Below are 19,393 nucleotides of genomic sequence, written 5' to 3'. Positions count from 1 at the left end.
GAGCTACCCTGCTTGGTCTGACCAACATTCAGGCCTGAATCACATGCTCACCAGTGGGAGCTATGGCCTACCATGGACATTTCTCAAGTTTCCCCACCAGGCCCATCCCCAGCCTCAAATAGTGCATGTGCCAGTGGGTTTTAGGTCCTTACTGATCAGAGACTACCCCCTCCATTCCGGCCTGTGTATGAGCAGTGAATGTGTGGCCCGGCCTACTCCACACTTTGTTCTTGGGTGTGCTTGCGGATGTTGCAGCTTGTACCAATGCAGTCTATACCCAACACCAGTACCCATGAGTGTTGGAGGGCTCCATGGTCATGCCTACCTTAGCCTGGTACCACCCCCAGCTGCCAAGCAAACCAACTGAAATTGTAGATCAAGGGGTGGGTCCACATATTCCTCAGGTCCAGTTCTCTCACATGCTGGTTAGTGCCATGGCCCAGTCTAACATTTTCCATCCCTGTTCTGACTCACTGGCAGGTACTGTGATCTAGCCTCCTGCCTGGAGGCTCCCAGCCCAGGCTTTAGTGTGCACCAGTGGGTGGTATTTGGCATTGGTCAATCCTAACTACCCCAGCTCTGATCTCCCACAAAGGCTGGCGCTTCTGTCTGACCTCTGAAGGTCTTTGCATTCTCTCCTCAAAATCACACCTCTGGGTGGCCAGTTGTGCCTGGGCCACCCAACACAAGCTCTGCTGGCCGGGACCCCACCCCCAGGATGAACTGACACATGTGGCTCTGAGCAAATGGCTGCTCAAGCCTCCCACCTGGACCCTGCTGCCCGGGAGCCAGCCCCTTGGGGAGGCCGGCCCCCTCTGGCTTCCTGTACCTAACCAGCTTCCCAGGGGAGACTGGTCCCCTGGCTCTGCACACCTAGCTGGCTGATTGTCCCAGGGGCATCGCCCAAGTCTGCAGTCTCGGGCCCAACTGACCCAACAGGCTCTAAGTACATGGCTACCCAAGCCTCCAACCTGAGCCCTGCTGCCTGGGAACCAACCCCTGGGGGAGGCTGTTCCCCAAGCATTTCTTACAACTATAATTGTCTAAGGTATATCCTGGGGACTTACTAATTCCTTTTGAACATTCCTATTAGGATTTCTCTTTCCTCCCCATAATATAAAGCAAGTGAAACATTCTGTAAACAACGATCGTTGTTAAGAATTAATTCCATACGCTTTTCCCTGTCTTCCAGTTTTGCATATTTCAGATGGAACACACATGCAAGGGAGCAGTATCATTTAAGGATGTGATGGTAGGATTTACCCCGGAGGAGTGGCAGCACCTGGATTCCAGTCAGCGGTCTCTGTATAGAGATGTGATGCTGGAGAACTACAGCCACCTTGTCTCAGTGGGTAAGTGTAAGTCCAGAGTGTTTGAGGACCGCTTCAGTGATATCTAGCACTGGGCTCCGGGAGTCTGTGTCTGTTGATCAGTTACAGGTACAGCCAGAAGATATCTGGGTCCGCGTCTCCAGTGAGTTCCCCGAGGTCACTGTTTGTCAGAAACTGTGACGTATAGGCTGCCTGGTCCAAGTCCTTCATTATTTCTGGTTCACAGGGTTTTGTGTTTACAAACCAGAAGTGATCCTCAGGTTGGAGCAGGGAGAAGAGCCGTGGACACTGGAGGAAGAATTCTCCGACCAGACCCTCCCAGGTGAGTTCATGTGCACTGCACAGATGAACAATTGGGGCCACTCATGGAGTGAATCAGCGGGTGAGAATGTCCTGCTTATTTGTTCCCTCCCTGATGCTTTGCTTTTTCACAGAAAGAAATAAAAACAAAGAAATATAAATTTCAGGGATTAGTGTTGTGGTGTAGTGGGTAAGGCTTCTACCCAGAATGCTGGCATCCCATATGGGCACTGGTTTTTGAATTTTAAATCCTGACTGCTCCCCTTCTGATCTAGCTCCCTGTAGCACCCACCTGGGAGACCAAGAAGAAACTCTTTTTTTTGTTAAAGATTTATTTATTTATTGGAAAGTCAGATGTACGGAGAGGAAGATATTCCTCTTCGGCTTATGCTAATGCCGATCCAAAGCCAGGATCCAGGAACTTCTTCCAGGTCTCCCACACAGGTGCAGGGTCCCAAGGCTTTGGGCTGTCCTTGACTGCTTTCCCAGGCCACAGGCAGGGAGCTGGATGGGAAGTGGAGCTGCTGGGATTAGAACCAGCGGCCATATGGGATCCCGGCGTGTGCAAGGCGAGGACTTTAGCCACTAGGCCACGCCTCCGGGCCCCCAGAAGAAACTCTTGTCTCCTGGCTTAGTCTTGCCCTAGTCCTAGGGATAAACCAGGGGATGGAAGATCTCTATCTCTCTCCCTCCTTCTCTCTCTCCTTCCCTCTCTCTCTATCCCTGCTTTCTCTCTGTGTTCATTTGTCTTAGTAACTCAAATAAAATAAATCCTTAAAAAACAAATTTCAGATTGTATAAAACAAAGTAAGTTATTCATAGAAAGCTCTGCTGTAACTATCATAGTTATATTGGTATACAAATAAAAACAAGTTAAAAATAACCTTGTTAACATCAAATAAACTTAAGAAACATAGTCAACAAAAAGAGGAATATTATCCATTGGTGATAGGATTAATCTGTCAAAAATGGAATGATTCTAAGTGAGTCCCTACTGAACCATACAACCTCAAAATAAACAAACAAGGGCCCGGCGCGGTGGCGCAAGTGGTTAAGTCCTCGCCTTGCACGCCCGGGATCCCATATGGGCGCCGGTTCTAATCCCGGCAGCCCCTCTTCCCTTGCAGCTCCCTGCCTGTGGCCCGGGAAAGCAGTCGAGGACCCTGCACCCGCGTGGGAGACCCGGAAGAGGCTCCTGGCTTCGGATCGGCATAGCATCGGCCGTTGCGCTCACTTAGGGAGTGAATCATCAGATGGAAGATCTTCCTCTCTGTCTCTCCTCTCTGTATATCCGCCTTTCCAATAAAAAAATAATAAAAATAAATCTTTAAAAAAAATACACAAACAAAACTTACTCAATTCAAAGGAGAAACAAATCCTTGTTTGCATCAGTGCTTTTCATAACATAGAATTACTGGACATTAAATTAAGGGCGGATATTGAGGAATTGGACAGCATCACCCATTGGTAATAGAATTGAGACAACAATGGAATAGTCTTTCTCGCAATCGCTCATGGTACGTTCAAAAAGGTAGACCATTTTCTAGGTCATAAACAATCTCATCCGATTTAAGAGGATCAAAGTAACAACAGTTATTCTCTGAGAGAATGAAATCAAATTTTGACTCAGTACTAGAACATAGAAAAATATCTGATTACTTTGAAATTGAGTGGTTTACTTTCTAAATGCATACATCAAAAGAAGCTTTAAAAATTCACTGAATGAAAATGAGAACATTGGCTATCAGTGTATGTGAGACACAGGTAAAGTAGTGCTGATAGGAAAATTAATAATTCTAAGTAGAAAATATGAAAGGTCTCAAACTTGTGCTTAATTTTCTACTTTAAGAAACGATAAAAGAGCAAAATATACCTTATATAATGAAAAAGGTAGGAGTAGACATTTGTGTAATTGGAGATTGGAAGGCAATAGAGAGGACTGTTGAAATGTGGTAAGTTTTCTTAAAGATTTGTATATTTTTTATTGGAAAGGTGGATGTACAGAGAGGAGGAGAGACAGAGAGGAAGATCTTCCATCCAATGATTCACTCCCCAAGTGGCTGCAATGGCTGGAGCTGAGCCAATCCGAAGCCAGGAGCCAGGAGCTTCTTCCAGGTTTCCCACATGGGTGCAGGGTCCCAAGGCTTTGGGCCGTCCTCGACTGCTTTCTCAGGTCACAGGCAGGGAGCTGAATGGGAAATGGAGCTGCCGGGATTAGAACCGGCACCCATAGGGGATCCCGGTGTGTTTAAGGAGAGGACCTTAACCATTACGCTATTGCACTGGGCCCAAAAAGTGGCAAATTTTTGAAAAAGTCAATAATTGGGTATACCACCAGTAATATTGACAAAAATAGATAGATATCAGGAAAGAGTCTGGGATTGTTATTCCCACATTTGTACAGGAATGAGGAATATCTGGCCCATAAAATCATTAAGTCTGCCCTGTCAAGTTAACCACAGACAGCAGTTGAAATTCAGTAAACCTATAACAAGCTAATTTTTTATGTTGATAGTTTTGTATGGACCATGAATTATGTGATAAATATCTAAATGGTCCTTGGTAGAAAAAGCTTTCCATGCATCCACATAAGAAAATGGTAACAACTTTATGTCAGTAATTTGACAGCATAAAGGAATGGACCACAAATTGCCAAAACTCAGTGGTGGTCATGTAGATAAGCTGAAAGGTCCATGGATTAGATTGTCATAGGCAATCACATGGGTGATTTGAATTCGCGAAGCTGTACTTCTTAAAAAATCTCCAAAATAAAAATAGCCCCCCAGCAAAGAAGAATTATAATCATCACTAGAGTTCCATCAAATGTTTAAAGAATTAATGATTTTTTTGGGGACAGGCATTTGGTGTCTTGAATAATTCACTTCTTGGAACACCAGCAGCCCACATCAGAATGCTGGCTCTGTTTCCAGTTGGAGCTTCCTCCTGATGCATACCCTGGGAGGCGACAGATGATGGCTCAAGTCGTTAAGTCCATGTCACCCATGTGCAAGATTTGGATTGAGTTGCTGGCTCCCGGCTGCCAGTGTCGTAGGCATTTAGGAAATGAACCAGTGGATGGGAGAGACTCTTCTTCATCCGTCTCACTTCCTTCCTCTCCCTCTATCCCGCTCTCCTTTCAAATATGCATTTTAAAAAAGAATTAATTATTTATACAATGTTTTCACAAAGGATAAGGGACACTTCGTGATGCGTTTTGTATCACGAAGACATGTATCTCCCATAAGCTTAGGAGCAAATAGGAAGTATCCAGTTATAAAAACGTGTCCCTACTGTGAACAAATGGTGTCCATGTGAGATAAAGAGGGTTGACTCAACATCCAAAATGCAGTTAATGTAATCCATAGGAAATTATTGAAGAAAAATTACATAATGGCAGTTTGACTAGAAAAAAACATTTCACAATATCCACGTAGAATACTCTACAAACCAGTAATAGAGCGACCATCCCCAGTTTATGAAGCCCACAGCAGTTATCATCTTCAGTGGTAAAAGGCATCTTCGGCTTTCTCTAAAGCTGGGGACATTGCGATGGATGTTCACTCCCACCATTATATACAGTACCTTGCTTTTCTGAATAGTGCTATAACTTATCTAGCACAATAAGGTAATAAAAGGAAATAGAAGACATAGATGCACAGAGAAGAAACAGACTGTGCATATATTGGGGTACTAAACCATGGAAAATATTTTTCTGTTTGTATCTTTTCCGTTTATATGAGAAGAAAATTTAATGAAACATCATCACAGCTGCAAAATTCCTGTGGCCTAGTGACAGCGTAGCCAGTTCAAGTCCTGGCACAGCACATGCTTGCGGTGACGCTGCAGGAAACAGGCCTGTGTTACTAGTTGCACAAAAGCATAGCATAACATTCGATACTGGTGATAAACAACCGTTTGCTAGTTTGTGTGTTTGCTATGCTATACTTTCTATTTTTCGTTTAGACTACGCTCCTTATATTTACAAAAACAAAAAACCAAAAAAACCCTGACAAACAGCATGCTGTATTACCCCAGCAGATAGAGCATATACTTCAGTTATTACTGTGCCTCTTGATTGCATAAGGATACTGTGGTCATGCATGTGGAATCACCTAGGGATGCATCCTCGTAATGTATGGTTGCTGTTAGGAGGTGCATAATTGCTGGAGTAAAAATGAACAGAAATGTGTAAGGCTCCTGACAGTTGCAAAATGCTGATGAAATAAAGGATGCTTAAGTGAAGGAAGATAAATGACCTCTCCATAGACTCAACGACTCTGTACTAAACATGACACTTCTTTCCAAATGGATCGGTGTAATGGCATTCCTGTCTAAAAGCCAGCAAGGTGTTTTAGATTTAAATAAGCTTTATTCCACAATTTATATTAAAAAGCAAAGTAAATGTCTAATGTACTTTTGAAGAAAAATGATTGACTACTATATTCTAAGCAAATGTTTAGGAACATGTCAGCCGTGAAAAGACATTGTTTTATTTCTTCCTTTCCAGTAGATGCTTTATTTAGTATTTTTTAGCATGTGGTGAAAGTGAACATCTTTGTCTTTCTACTGTTAGGAGAAAAGCCTTCATTCCCATTGAGTATGATGGTTACTGTGGCAATTCTTAGGTGCCTGTTCTGTTGAGGAATTTTTCTCTTGTTTCCTCTTTAGTATGTTTTTTTATATGGGATTGGGTTTTGTCAAATCCCTTGAGTTTTGTTGTTTTCTCTTTGTTCTGTTGTAGTGTGTTGTGGTTGTATTCTGTTGTACTGTGTGTTATATACACTAACATTATTGGGATAAATCCTACTTTTTCGTGGCCTATAATCCTGTTGGATGGGTTTGGTTATTACTTGTATGGTCATTTGCATATGTAGTTTTGATTAGGGGATATTGATCTGTAGATTCTTTTTAATTATGACCACCTTTATCTGCTGTGTCAGGATAATAATGTTGACTTTCTAGAATTTATTGAGAATTCTTCCCTCTTGTAATTTTTGGAAGAATTTGAAATGAGTAGGTGTTAATTTTTCTTAAGTAACTGATAGAATTTGCCTGAAGGGTTACCTGTTCCTGTTGAGAAATTTCCAGTGACTACTCAAGTCCAGCTACAGGATTTTGGAATTCTCTTTGTAATTCTAATATATATAGTACAAAAAATATGAGTGAAATTGACATTTTGAGGTTTGATTATTATTTATAGCCCTTGCCAATATTTTTGAGGTACAGTGTTTTTTAAGACTTATTTGATTGAATTATTTGTTTAGTGGAGGATTGATTAAGCTTGTGATTATGAAATAAACAAAATACATCATTGTAAAATTCCAAAAAAGAAAAAATAAGTGGAGGGAAGGGGATGGGCAGGAAGGGAGCTAGGATGGAAGTGTTATGTTCTTAAACCTGTAAGCATGAACCATTAAACTTGTTCTTTTTATACAAAAAAGTCTACGTTATAGTAAAAATAAACACATTTTTGCATGTGTGCTGGGAAAAAGATGTGAAAAGACCCACTAAAAAATGTAAATAATTGCAGAGAAAAATTGAAGACCTAATTAAATGAAAATTTCTATTTAGGTACCAATGCATAATATTGTTAACATGTTTTTGTCCTTAAAATAACATAGAAATTCAGAATTATTTCAACCTTTTTTTTTTATTGTTAGAGAGCAGCTAATGATAAATTTTCCTTGGAAATGTAGAGGAACTAAAGTAATGTTGTATGCATAATACTGCCTGATTTCAAGATTCAAGAAGAAACTGCAGTAATGTTTTGGAGACCCAGTACTTTTGTCTATGGGGTTTTCTATTCAATTTTAAGACCTAGTAGTTTTATTTAGTTGCTGTAGGCAAATCTGGCAAGTTTTTCCAGGTTTATGGTGGCCACTTTGAATACCTGGATCCGGTCCTACTTTATTTGTGGAGAGTTTCCTTATAATTTTTAATATTAGAGTTGATTTTATTTATTCATATTTAGGAATTTTTTCATCTTGTGCTTGTGTTAAATATGCTAATTTTTTTTTTTTTTATGTTTTCCATATTGTTAGCTTCATATTCAAAGGGGGGTATTTAAGGGAGAAGCCCACCCAATTTCCCACCCTCCCCAGGTCCCGGATATAGGGCATGCTCTGAGGTTCTTGCTCAAGTGGTCTTGATATTGCAACAGTTATGAATCACTGTCAATCTTGCCACTCCAAGCACTATGAGATTTTTGAAAAATCCACTGATTGACATAGTCCATCATAGCTGAGATGGTTGGTTGACCTGTTCTGTCTTCTCTCTTTTCTTCGTTAGGGTTCTGAGTCCAGCATTTAGATTAGGAAGATCTCCAAAGAAACTTCTTGTATGTGCTAACAAGTACAGGGCCTGGCACCGTCCATCGCTCCAATCAGCTGGTGGTTGCAATTCCTGGGTTGGTTCTGTTTTCACTCCCGACTTCCACTGGAACCAATGGGTGTTGCAGTCCAGCCTGGTTCTGCCCAGCACATACTTGGCCCTCACATAAGCCAGCGGGAGCTGTAGCCTAGGTTGGAGCGACCCACAATAACCCCAACCAGGCCCACCCCCTACCCTGGTTTGCCAGTAAGTGTAGCAGTAATCCAATCTGTCCCACATCCCATTCCACCCCAGCCGCTGTCTTAGTTTTATGTCCTCCTGTGGAAGTGGTAACCCAAGAGGGATGAGCCCACTATTTCCCTCCCAGGCCTCTCCCACTCCCAGATTCCAGTTGATGCTGCCCAAACAAACCTCGCCCACTTTAATTTTGTTTGCACCAGTAGGAATAATCCGCCCAGCCTGGCTTTTCCCTGATCTAGTCCACATGAGGCGCACAGGTGTGGTAGCTCTGCCTAGTCTGGTCTACCCCCATCCCAGCCCATGCTCTCCTGTGGAAGTAGCTGTCCAGCAAAGGAACCCTCCCTTATTCCCCTGCCAGCTCTGCCCACTTCCTTTCTTGTTCTCAGGCTGGCTGGGCGCTGCGGTCCCTTCTGGTACAGGCAACCTCACCTCGGCATTCCATAATGTGCACTAGTCTTTGTTGCGACCGACCCTGGGTCGACCCACACTGGTGCCTGGATTTGCCAGTGGATGATGTGGACAGATTCAGCCTGGTCTTGCCCCCACGTCTGCCAATTGTATGCCAGTGGGTAGTTTTCCATGGCTTTTTCTGGGCTGTTTCCTATCATGTTTCTTGCGTTTACCTGCTGGGTCTGTGTCCTGCCAGAGGAGTTGCCCAGGCTCCTCCATCAGAACCTCTCCCAATGCCAGGTTTCACGCTTACCAGTGGGTCCATGAGCCAACCCTACTCAGTCCACCTCCTGTCATAGCAGGAACTGTGGCTTTTCCTGACTGGCCTTCAACCCAATCTGGTTCTTGCTGTTGGATGTTCCAGCCCAGACATGGTTTGTCCATACCCACGTATGGCTCACCCATGGCTCAGTAGGGGTTTGAGACCCTGCCTAGTCCATCCCACATCTGCCCTGGTCCTCCAGAACACCAGGGGGAGTCGGGGTCCGGCCCAGTTCGGTGCATCCAATCCCAGTCCACACTTGTGCCAAGGGAGACTACAACTGTTTCCAGATCAGAACGCAGCCCCCTTCCAGGCCACGCGCCTCTTGGTGGGAACCTCAGCCCAGCTAGGGTTGTCCCCTTTGCTCCCCAACCGGGTCTGTTCCCAGCCATAGATCACATGCCTGCCAATGGATGCTCTGACTCAGCTTGGCACAGCCCCTCCCCTGTCCCGAACTCTGCCTTAGACACTGTGGCTTAGCGTCCCAGGCTCCCACAAACCAGCAGGTACAAGAGCCTAGCTCAGCATGACCTCTGCTCCCTCCTGGTTTCTAGTTTTACTTGTGGGCTAAGGTTTGCTCAGTCGTGCCTAATCTACTCTGTTCCATTACCAGTTGACACATTGGCCAGGGGTTGGAGCTACTTGTGCAGGACAAGCCCCAAGCCATAGCTTCTGCATGACTGGTATTTGGTGCTCAGCATTATTAGTGATTACAAGTTTTGCTAAGGAAGAGTTACTGCCTGTTTCAGGTCCAAGAAGCACAATGGGTTCAACCTGGAGCTAATTAAGCAGCAACTCAAAAAACCAAATCCCCAGAGCTCCCGGGCCGGGCGGCCAGCAGGCACAGCCTGGCACCAATGGCGCACTGGCCGCCCGGGGAGGACGGCTCACCATGTGCCCATGGCGGCCGTCCGGGATCCAGGCATGAGATGCCCCGTCCTGAGACCCACCAGCAGCCTCCTGGCAGCTGGAGGTTTAAATAACCCAGGCCCAAGGTCGCGCCCCTCCCAAATCCCATTCACCGCCCCATGAAGGCGGCGGGTGGGCCCCGGACCTGCCCAGTCCCAGAGGCCTCCCCCCCTCAGTCTACTCACCCCGAAGGAAGCGGCCCCCGAAACCCAGCAGGCCTGGGGAGGACGGCTCACCATGTGCCCATGGCGGCCGTCCGGGATCCAGGCATGAGACGCCCCGTCCTGAGACCCACCAGCAGCCTCCTGGCAGCTGGAGGTTTAAATAACCCAGGCCCAAGGTCGCGCCCCTCCCAAATCCCATTCACCGCCCCATGAAGGCGGCGGGTGGGCCCCGGACCTGCCCAGTCCCAGAGGCCTCCCCCCCTCGGTCTACTCACCCCGAAGGAAGCGGCCCCCGAAACCCAGCAGGCCCGGGGAGGACGGCTCACCATGTGCCCATGGCGGCCGTCCGGGATCCAGGCATGAGACGCCCCGTCCTGAGACCCACCAGCAGCCTCCTGGCAGCTGGAGGTTTAAATAACCCAGGCCCAAGGTCGCGCCCCTCCCAAATCCCATTCACCGCCCCATGAAGGCGGCGGGTGGGCCCCGGACCTGCCCAGTCCCAGAGGCCTCCCCCCCTCAGTCTACTCACCCCGAAGGAAGCGGCCCCCGAAACCCAGCAGGCCCGGGGAGGACGGCTCACCATGTGCCCATGGCGGCCGTCCGGGATCCAGGCATGAGACGCCCCGTCCTGAGACCCACCAGCAGCCTCCTGGCAGCTGGAGGTTTAAATAACCCAGGCCCAAGGTCGCGCCCCTCCCAAATCCCATTCACCGCCCCATGAAGGCGGCGGGTGGGCCCCGGACCTGCCCAGTCCCAGAGGCCTCCCCCCTCAGTCTACTCACCCTGAAGGAAGCGGCCCCCGAAACCCAGCAGGCCCGGGGAGGACGGCTCACCATGTGCCCATGGCGGCCGTCCGGGATCCAGGCATGAGACGCCCCGTCCTGAGACCCACCAGCAGCCTCCTGGCAGCTGGAGGTTTAAATAACCCAGGCCCAAGGTCGCGCCCCTCCCAAATCCCATTCACCGCCCCATGAAGGCGGCGGGTGGGCCCCGGACCTGCCCAGTCCCAGAGGCCTCCCCCCCTCGGTCTACTCACCCTGAAGGAAGCGGCCCCCGAAACCCAGCAGGCCCGGGGAGGACGGCTCACCATGTGCCCATGGCGGCCGTCCGGGATCCAGGCATGAGACGCCCCGTCCTGAGACCCACCAGCAGCCTCCTGGCAGCTGGAGGTTTAAATAACCCAGGCCCAAGGTCGCGCCCCTCCCAAATCCCATTCACCGCCCCATGAAGGCGGCGGGTGGTCCCGGACCTGCCCAGTCCCAGAGACCTCCCCCCCTCAGTCTACTCACCCCGAAGGAAGCGGCCCCCGAAACCCAGCAGGCCTGGGGAGGACGGCTCACCATGTGCCCATGGCGGCCGTCCGGGATCCAGGCATGAGACGCCCCGTCCTGAGACCCACCAGCAGCCTCCTGGCAGCTGGAGGTTTAAATAACCCAGGCCCAAGGTCGCGCCCCTCCCAAATCCCATTCACCGCCCCATGAAGGCGGCGGGTGGGCCCCGGACCTGCCCAGTCCCAGAGGCCTCCCCCCCTCGGTCTACTCACTCCGACGTAAGCGGCCCCCGAAACCCAGCAGGCCTGGGGAGGACGGCTCACCATGTGCCCATGGCGGCCGTCCGGGATCCAGGCATGAGACGCCCCGTCCTGAGACCCACCAGCAGCCTCCTGGCAGCTGGAGGTTTAAATAACCCAGGCCCAAGGTCGCGCCCCTCCCAAATCCCATTCACCGCCCCATGAAGGCGGCGGGTGGGCCCCGGACCTGCCCAGTCCCAGAGGCCTCCCCCCCTCGGTCTACTCACCCCGAAGGAAGCGGCCCCCGAAACCCAGCAGGCCCGGGGAGGACGGCTCACCATGTGCCCATGGCGGCCGTCCGGGATCCAGGCATGAGACGCCCCGTCCTGAGACCCACCAGCAGCCTCCTGGCAGCTGGAGGTTTAAATAACCCAGGCCCAAGGTCGCGCCCCTCCCAAATCCCATTCACCGCCCCATGAAGGCGGCGGGTGGGCCCCGGACCTGCCCAGTCCCAGAGGCCTCCCCCCCTCGGTCTACTCACCCTGAAGGAAGCGGCCCCCGAAACCCAGCAGGCCCGGGGAGGACGGCTCACCATGTGCCCATGGCGGCCGTCCGGGATCCAGGCATGAGACGCCCCGTCCTGAGACCCACCAGCAGCCTCCTGGCAGCTGGAGGTTTAAATAACCCAGGCCCAAGGTCGCGCCCCTCCCAAATCCCATTCACCGCCCCATGAAGGCGGCGGGAGCCCACAAATATGCTAATTTTATTTAATTGGAATTATAAGAACTCTTTTGCACAATTCTTTTTTTTTTTTATTGTTGTTTACATTGTATTATGTGGTACAGTTTTATAGGCACTGGGGATTCCCCCCACCCCTCCCATACCCCTCCCCCCATGGTGGATTCCTCCACCTTGTTGCATAACCACAGTTCAAGTTCAGTTGAGATTCGTTCCTTGCAAACACATACCTAGCATAAAGTCCAGCGTCTTATTGTCCAGATAAGTTCAGTGGCCTCTTGGGGAGACCTTCTCTGGTCTGAAGATAGGGCTAACAGAGTAAAGATCCGGTCAGTTAAGAGCCCCAACAAAACCTCAGTATCAATATACAATATTATGGAATTAATTGACATAGTATTGGGTACACAATATGTGAAAAATAATGCAAGTTCCATTCTTTGAAACATCTGGGTTGAGACAGTATCAATGACAGGTTCAAAAAATAACCAACAACCAAACAAAAATTACAAGTTAAATCAAGGCACAATTTTCTTATTTATAGTGCCTTCTTATCGTTTGTCATGTCCTAATTCAATGATGTTTATTAAAATTTTAGTCAAGTCTGGTTTCCCTTTCAGCTGTTTTTTTTTTTTAATTAAACTTGGGATAAAAATATAATATTAGGACTGGGTTGCCTTAGCAACATACATTTATTTTCTTACAAATCTGTAAGTTTAGACTCCAAGATTAACATGCTAGCACTGTTGCTTTCTGGTGGGGCCTCTCTGTCTTAAAGAAGATACATTCTTGGGCCCGGCGCGGTGGCGCAGTGGTTAAAGGTCCTCGCCTTGCACGCCCGGGATCCCATATGGGTGGCCCCACTTCCCTTCCAGCTCCCTGCCTGTGGCCTGGGAAAGCAGTCGAGGACGGCCCAAAGCTTTGGGACCCTGCACCCGCGTGGGAGACCCGGAAGAGTCTCCTGGCTTCTGATCGGCATAGTATCGACCGTTGTGCTCACTTGGGGAGTGAATCATCAGACGGAAGATCTTCCTCTCTGTCTCTCCTCTCTTGTATATCCGCCTTTCCAATAAAAATGAAAAATAAATCTTAAAAAAAAAAGAAGATACATTCTTGTGTCAGATAAAGAGAGAGAAGTCAACCATACACTCTAGAATCTTTATCTCCTAATGCTGTTAGTCTTCTCAGCATTCTATTCTCTAACCCTGATTACTCCCCTAAAGACCATAACCAATTGGATACAGTCACATTGGATGTTAGAGTTACAACATATGAGTTGGATATGGATACAATTTTGTCTATAATGGTTTTCTTGTAACTTAAGTACTATTTTCTAAGATCACTTATTTTCAAAATTTTGTCAGTGATGTTGATCAGCTTTTGCCATGTCCCATATTCCCAAGGCACTGCCGTTTGCTCTTTCTGGACTCACACATCTTAGTACTTTCCCAGTCAATGCAGCTTTGTCTTTATAGGAGTAGACTTGCTTGTGTTGCATCAGTGTAAGGTGTATTTCCTGTTTTTCTTATGATTCTTACAGTCTCCAACTTGCTTTCTTCAAAGATATGGGCACTCTATCTTCTATACATGAGTATTTCTGTACTTAGTTGGAAATTTCAAGCAAGTGGGAATCTGTCTGCTAGTCATAATAAGACTGCAGATTTTTAGAAAGTGATTTTATTTGCTCTCATCATATTGATTCTTATAGTCTTACTTTGGAGGATACATAGAGTAATTTAGATTTTAGTATTTACTATTACTCATAACATTTATAAATTGGGAATCAAATATGTATCTTTTAACATCCACATTCCTCTCCCTGTTTCATCTGTACCAGGTCTTTATTTCTAGTTTTTGTGTTTTCATCTCAAACCCATGAAATTCTGTATTAAGTATATGTGTATCTATGTGTGTGTGTGTATATAAAATTTGGAATTATTTTCATTCCTGAAAATTTGATGAAAAGCCAGTATCTCCAGGTAGTACATGTATTTAAATTCTCATTCTCCTAAGAAATGAATTAGTATTTGTGGTGCAATTAACTTTTCTTATTTCTAGAAATTTGGAAGGCTGATCAACTAAATGGAGGAAGCCAGGAAAGCCAGTTGAAACATATTTGGGAAGGTGCAATCCTCAGCAACAAAACATTGACTAAGGAACAAAGTAGTGTAACAGAAAAACCATTGAACTTGGGTGTGAATAATGTTCCTTCTAAAAGAATACTTTGTGAACATAACTCAGGCGGAATGAATTTTAGTAACAGTTCAGAACTGGTTATCAGTAAGAAAAACTATTTAGGAAAAAAGCCCGAGGAACTTAATGCCCGTGGAAAATGTCTACTCAAAATTGAGCAAGAAAAAACCCAAGCTAAACAGAAAAGTGAGCCTTTCAAAAGTGGGGAAACTAACAACCATCATGAAGACCCAGCTCAACATGAGAAGATTCAAACTTTTCAACACAGGATACCTCAGGAAACTTGCCTTGAAGAGGAAATAGCCAATACACACAGGAGGGAGATTACAGAAGAAAATGATTGTGAATTACAACAATGTCAGGAAACTTCGTGTGATAATTCATGCGTGTTGCTGCATCAAGTACTCCCTTTAAAGGAAAATCACTGTGAACTAAGAAACTGTCAGAAATCCTTAGGTTCAAAGTCTAACCCATTGAAACAAGGGACACAAATGAGACACTATGAATATAATGAAAGTGGGAATACTTTCAGGAAGAAGTTGTCTTTCTCACAACTTCGAAGACTTCGTAAAGGAGAGAAACACTTTGAGTGTAACGAATGCGGGAAAGCTTTCTGGGAGAAGTCCCACCTTACTCGACATCAGAGAATGCACACAGGAGAGAAACCTTTTCAGTGTACTGAATGTGGAAGAGCTTTCTGGGAGAAGTCAAACCTCACTAAACATGTGAGATCACACACAGGGGAGAAACCTTTCAAGTGCAACGAATGTGGGAAAGCCTTTGGCCACAGGTCAGCCCTCACATTACACCAAAGAACACATACTGGGGAGAAACCCTATGAGTGTAATGTATGTGGGAAGACGTTTTATCAGAAGTCGGACCTTACCAAACATCAGAGAACACACACAGGACTCAAGCCCTATGAATGCTATGATTGTGGGAAATCCTTCTGTATGAATTCACACCTTATGGTACATCAGAGAACTCACACAGGTGAGAAACCTTTTGAATGTCCAGAGTGTGGGAAATCCTTTTGTCAAAAGTCACATCTTACACAGCATCAGAGAACTCACATAGGGGATAAACCTTATGGATGTGATGCTTGTGGGAAAACATTCTACCACAAGTCAGTACTCACTCGCCATCAAATAATTCATACGGGATTGAAACCTTATGAATGTTTTGAATGTGGGAAAACCTTCTGCCTGAAGTCAGACTTGACAGTACATCAGAGAATTCACACAGGTGAGAAACCCTTTGCATGTCCTGAATGTGGGAAATTCTTCAGTCATAAGTCAACCCTCTCTCAACATTATAGGACACATACAGGAGAGAAACCTTATGAATGTCATGAATGTGGAAAAATCTTTTACAATAAATCATACCTAACTAAACATAATAGAACCCATACAGGGGAGAAACCCTACGAATGCAGTGAATGTGGGAAAACCTTTTGCCAGAAGTCACAGCTCACTCAGCATCAGAGAACTCACACAGAGGAAAAACCTTATGAATGTAATGAATGTGGAAAAGCTTTTTGCCATAAGTCAGCTCTAATTGTACATCAGAGAACGCACACACAAGAGAAACCCTATAAATGTAATGACTGTGGAAAATCTTTCTGTGTCAAGTCAGGGCTTATTTTACATCAGAGAAAACACACAGGGGAGAAACCCTATGAATGCGGTGTGTGTGGGAAATCATTTAGTCACAAATCATCCCTCACAGTGCATCACAGGGCTCACACAGGAGAGAAATCTTGTCAGTGTAACGAATGTGGGAAGGTCTTTTACCGTAAGTCAGACCTTGCTAAACATCGGAGATCACATACAGGGGAGAAGCCCTATGAGTGTGACATATGTAGAAAAACTTTCTCTCAGAAATCAAATCTCATTGTACATCAGAGAACACACGCAGGAGAAAAATCCTGTGAGTGAGATTGATGTTAGAAATGGTGTAACCTCCACTTCATGACATAGTATTCACCTACTAACAGAAGTTCTATTATGATCTTGAATGTTCACAAACTTTTATCTAAAGGCTGGCATTATTCAACAACATTGATAGGAGATTAACTCATTTGCAGTTGTTAAGTGACATCCCAGTACTGGCATTGGCTCTTAGAGATTACTGGCATTTGTGAAGGGTTTCAGCAAAAGCTGCAAATTAGTTTCAGTAGTAATATGGGGACAAAGGGGAAATTGTAAGAGATACAAATTGAAGATTTTTCTTAGAAGTACTAAAATATTACAAGTTTTATGATATGATTGTTTTGAAATCATTGGAGATTATACATGTACATTTGGAACCATGAAGCTTTAGAAACTTAAAACTATTTAATCACGAGAAGGTGCAGTAAGGCTGTGGAGACCTCATGTGCCTGTCATCAAGTTATTTGTGATGATAAACTCTTACATGACCGTCATATATTAAGAAATTGATGATAACTAGATAAGAGTTTAATTCAAAATTTACTGTTTTAACTATTCACTACAATTACTAGATGTTGCCACTTCCTAATTTTAGTATCCATTAGCACAATTAAGGTTACAGAAAAAGGAAGCCTTTAATCTATAGCACATCTGTGTTATGCAGCAATGATGATTTATTTATTTAAAAAATTACTTACTTTAAGATTTACACATAGAGAGAAAGAGGCAAAGTTATTCCATACTCTGGTTCACTCCCCAAATGGCCAGAACAGCTAGAGCTGGATCAGACCAAAGCTCGGACCCTGGAGTTTCTTCAGAATCTCTTGCCTAGGTACTTGGCACCCAAGTACTTGGACCTTCTGCCACTGGTTTCTTGGACACATTAGCAGAGAGCTGGATTGAAAGTGGAGCAACTAACACTTAAATAGGTGTGATATGGGATGGCAGCATTGCAGCTTGCAGCGTTACCTGCTGCTCCACAATGCTGGCTCTGGAATCAAGATTCAACTTTGAGAAGTCCCCTTGTGTTAATCATGACACTCTCTCTGTTATCCTGAATCTGGTGGAATAACCAAGGTTAATGGGATCTGATTTATCCATAAAATATTCTGTGCATTAGGAGGAGAAATTCCTAATCCTTGGTGGTCTTTTTTTCCTCCTCAGATGAGGTCCATGCCCGGTCATGATGGGTACTCTTTGTAAGCAGCTGCCCTCTGGGACAAGATTCAGGGAAAAGGTCCACAAATGCACAGCAGATGCTGCTCTGCTTTCTGGTTGTTTTTGTGATGTTGAAAGAAGGGGAAGGTGTGGACAGAACCAGAATCATGCTGGGATGGGACTTCTGTTGACAGGTTAAAGACTATAGACCTTATACACGATCGGATTATATTGATAAGATTATATGATCCAGTATTTTTAGATGGTGGAATGATTGTGGAATGTTTTGTTTTTGGATACTGCAAAAATAAGCACAGCCATATTCACTGGATCTTAGCCAAAAGGCCGAGAAGCGATAGAACAGGCCATTTTCAAAGTCAACAGAAAAATAAGTTACAAGAAAAATTACTGAAACAAACAAAATCAATAAAACCCAAAGCTGATTATTTGGAAAGTTAACAAAATTGCTAAATTCTACTTGGGCAAATAAAAAACAATTGTTCATACAAGTAAGGAAAATCTGTTGCTGTTGATCTCATGGACATTTAAGGGAATGTGAAATATTATAAACAATTGTGTCCATAAATTTGGTAGCTTAGCCAAAATAAGTTCCTTTAAGGATGATAGTAGCACCATTTATAAATCTTAAATATATTGAAGAAATTGTATAACTCATAGAAAACAAACAAAATTCCAGGACCAATGTGTACATTGGCGAGTTCTTACTAAACATTTCAGATAGAAGTGATGCCTGTTTTCTGTGGTATCTTTCAGAAAGTAACTAGCAAAGGGAACACTCCTGAGTCCATGAAGCCAGCATTTTTTTTTCCCTAAAACCAAACCATCATTACAGGTTAAAACAAAAAATACAGACCAGTGTCTCCTCTGGATACAGAAGCAGAAATCCTCAATAAAATAGAAGCAAAACAAGTCTAACAATGCATGAAAATATTATATACAGTGAGAAAGTGGGACTTACTCAAACCACAGAAGGTTTATTTAACATTTGATAATCAGTGTAACACTATTAGGTCAAAAATGAAATACTGTAATGTCAATAGATGATGAAAAAGGATTTGATGAAGAGCTAATGTTCAGTATAAAAACCTCACAAACTCGGCACACAACATCTTTCTCCACTTGATTAAGAACTGCTACAAAACTTACAAGCTAAAGTTATACTTGAGGTCCAACATTTGATGCTTTTCCTGCTAAGGTCAGGAGCAAGCTAAGCTGCCTTCTCTAGTTACTGTTTTGCAAAATCTTTTTGAAAAACCCATCTAATGCTGTAAGACAGGTAAAGGAAAAATACATACATTAGCAAAGAAGAAATAAAATTCTGTTCCTAAATATCGAGGTTTCCTGTGTAGTAAATTCTGACAACCAAAACCTGCTAGTAATAAAATTATAGGATATGACATGAGGTGGCAGTAAACGAACAGTTCAGCCACAAAAAGTCATGAAGGATCCTAAATGGATCATATTAGCTGAAAACCATTCTGAAAAGAATTCTCTCCTATACTTAATGACATTTTGAAAAGTAAAATGGGATGAATTGGTGCAGGGGGCGGTCTTAAGGATGTTGAGTCTTTGGGGTATATAGAATGGTGGTAGCGTGTCATACGTTTGTCAAAGTAGAGTGAATACTGATGGAAACCATTGGGTCTAGGCAGTCATGACATGTTATCCTACCAAGTGTAGCATATTGATGCAAGGTGTTAGAGAAAGCTGAAGAGATGAAACGTTATATGAGAAGTTTTTTTTGTACTTTTTGCTGAGCCTTTTTGTAACTATATATTCTGCTTTAAAAAGTGTATTAAATAAATGAATAAAATATAAAGCAACCCACTGTCTGCATACAGTCATATGGATATATTTGT

The 19,393-nt window shown here is 44.7% G+C and overlaps 1 protein-coding gene across 1 annotated transcript; it reads left to right on the top strand.

Annotated features, from left to right (window-relative positions):
- The first annotated feature begins 1,082 nt into the window (after positions 1-1,082).
- On the top strand, positions 1,083-17,477 carry LOC121166836 (zinc finger protein 33B-like). The gene is made up of 3 exons (XM_040996135.1): positions 1,083-1,352; positions 1,558-1,653; positions 14,290-17,477. Exons 1-3 carry the CDS (start codon positions 1,208-1,210, stop codon positions 16,359-16,361), a joined length of 2,313 nt encoding a protein of 770 aa, XP_040852069.1. The 5' UTR covers positions 1,083-1,207; the 3' UTR covers positions 16,362-17,477.
- Positions 17,478-19,393: the final 1,916 nt, after the last annotated feature.

This window comes from Ochotona curzoniae, unplaced genomic scaffold (assembly GCF_017591425.1).
Source record: "Ochotona curzoniae isolate NIBS_2020 unplaced genomic scaffold, NIBS_Ocur_1.0 patch249, whole genome shotgun sequence".
Classification (NCBI taxonomy): domain Eukaryota; kingdom Metazoa; phylum Chordata; class Mammalia; order Lagomorpha; family Ochotonidae; genus Ochotona; species Ochotona curzoniae.
This window is presented reverse-complemented; position numbering and strand designations above follow the sequence as displayed.

What these genes read in the sequence shown, in the direction of transcription:
- LOC121166836 (XM_040996135.1), top strand. Translation starts at nt 1,208, where the DNA reads ATGGAACACACATGCAAGGGAGCAGTATCATTTAAGGATGTGATGGTA. An exon ending in CAGCCACCTTGTCTCAGTGG is followed by an intron (nt 1,353 to 1,557) that starts GTAAGTGTAAGT and finishes TCTGGTTCACAG; the next exon opens with GGTTTTGTGTTTACAAACCA. An exon ending in CTCCGACCAGACCCTCCCAG is followed by an intron (nt 1,654 to 14,289) that starts GTGAGTTCATGT and finishes TCTTATTTCTAG; the next exon opens with AAATTTGGAAGGCTGATCAA.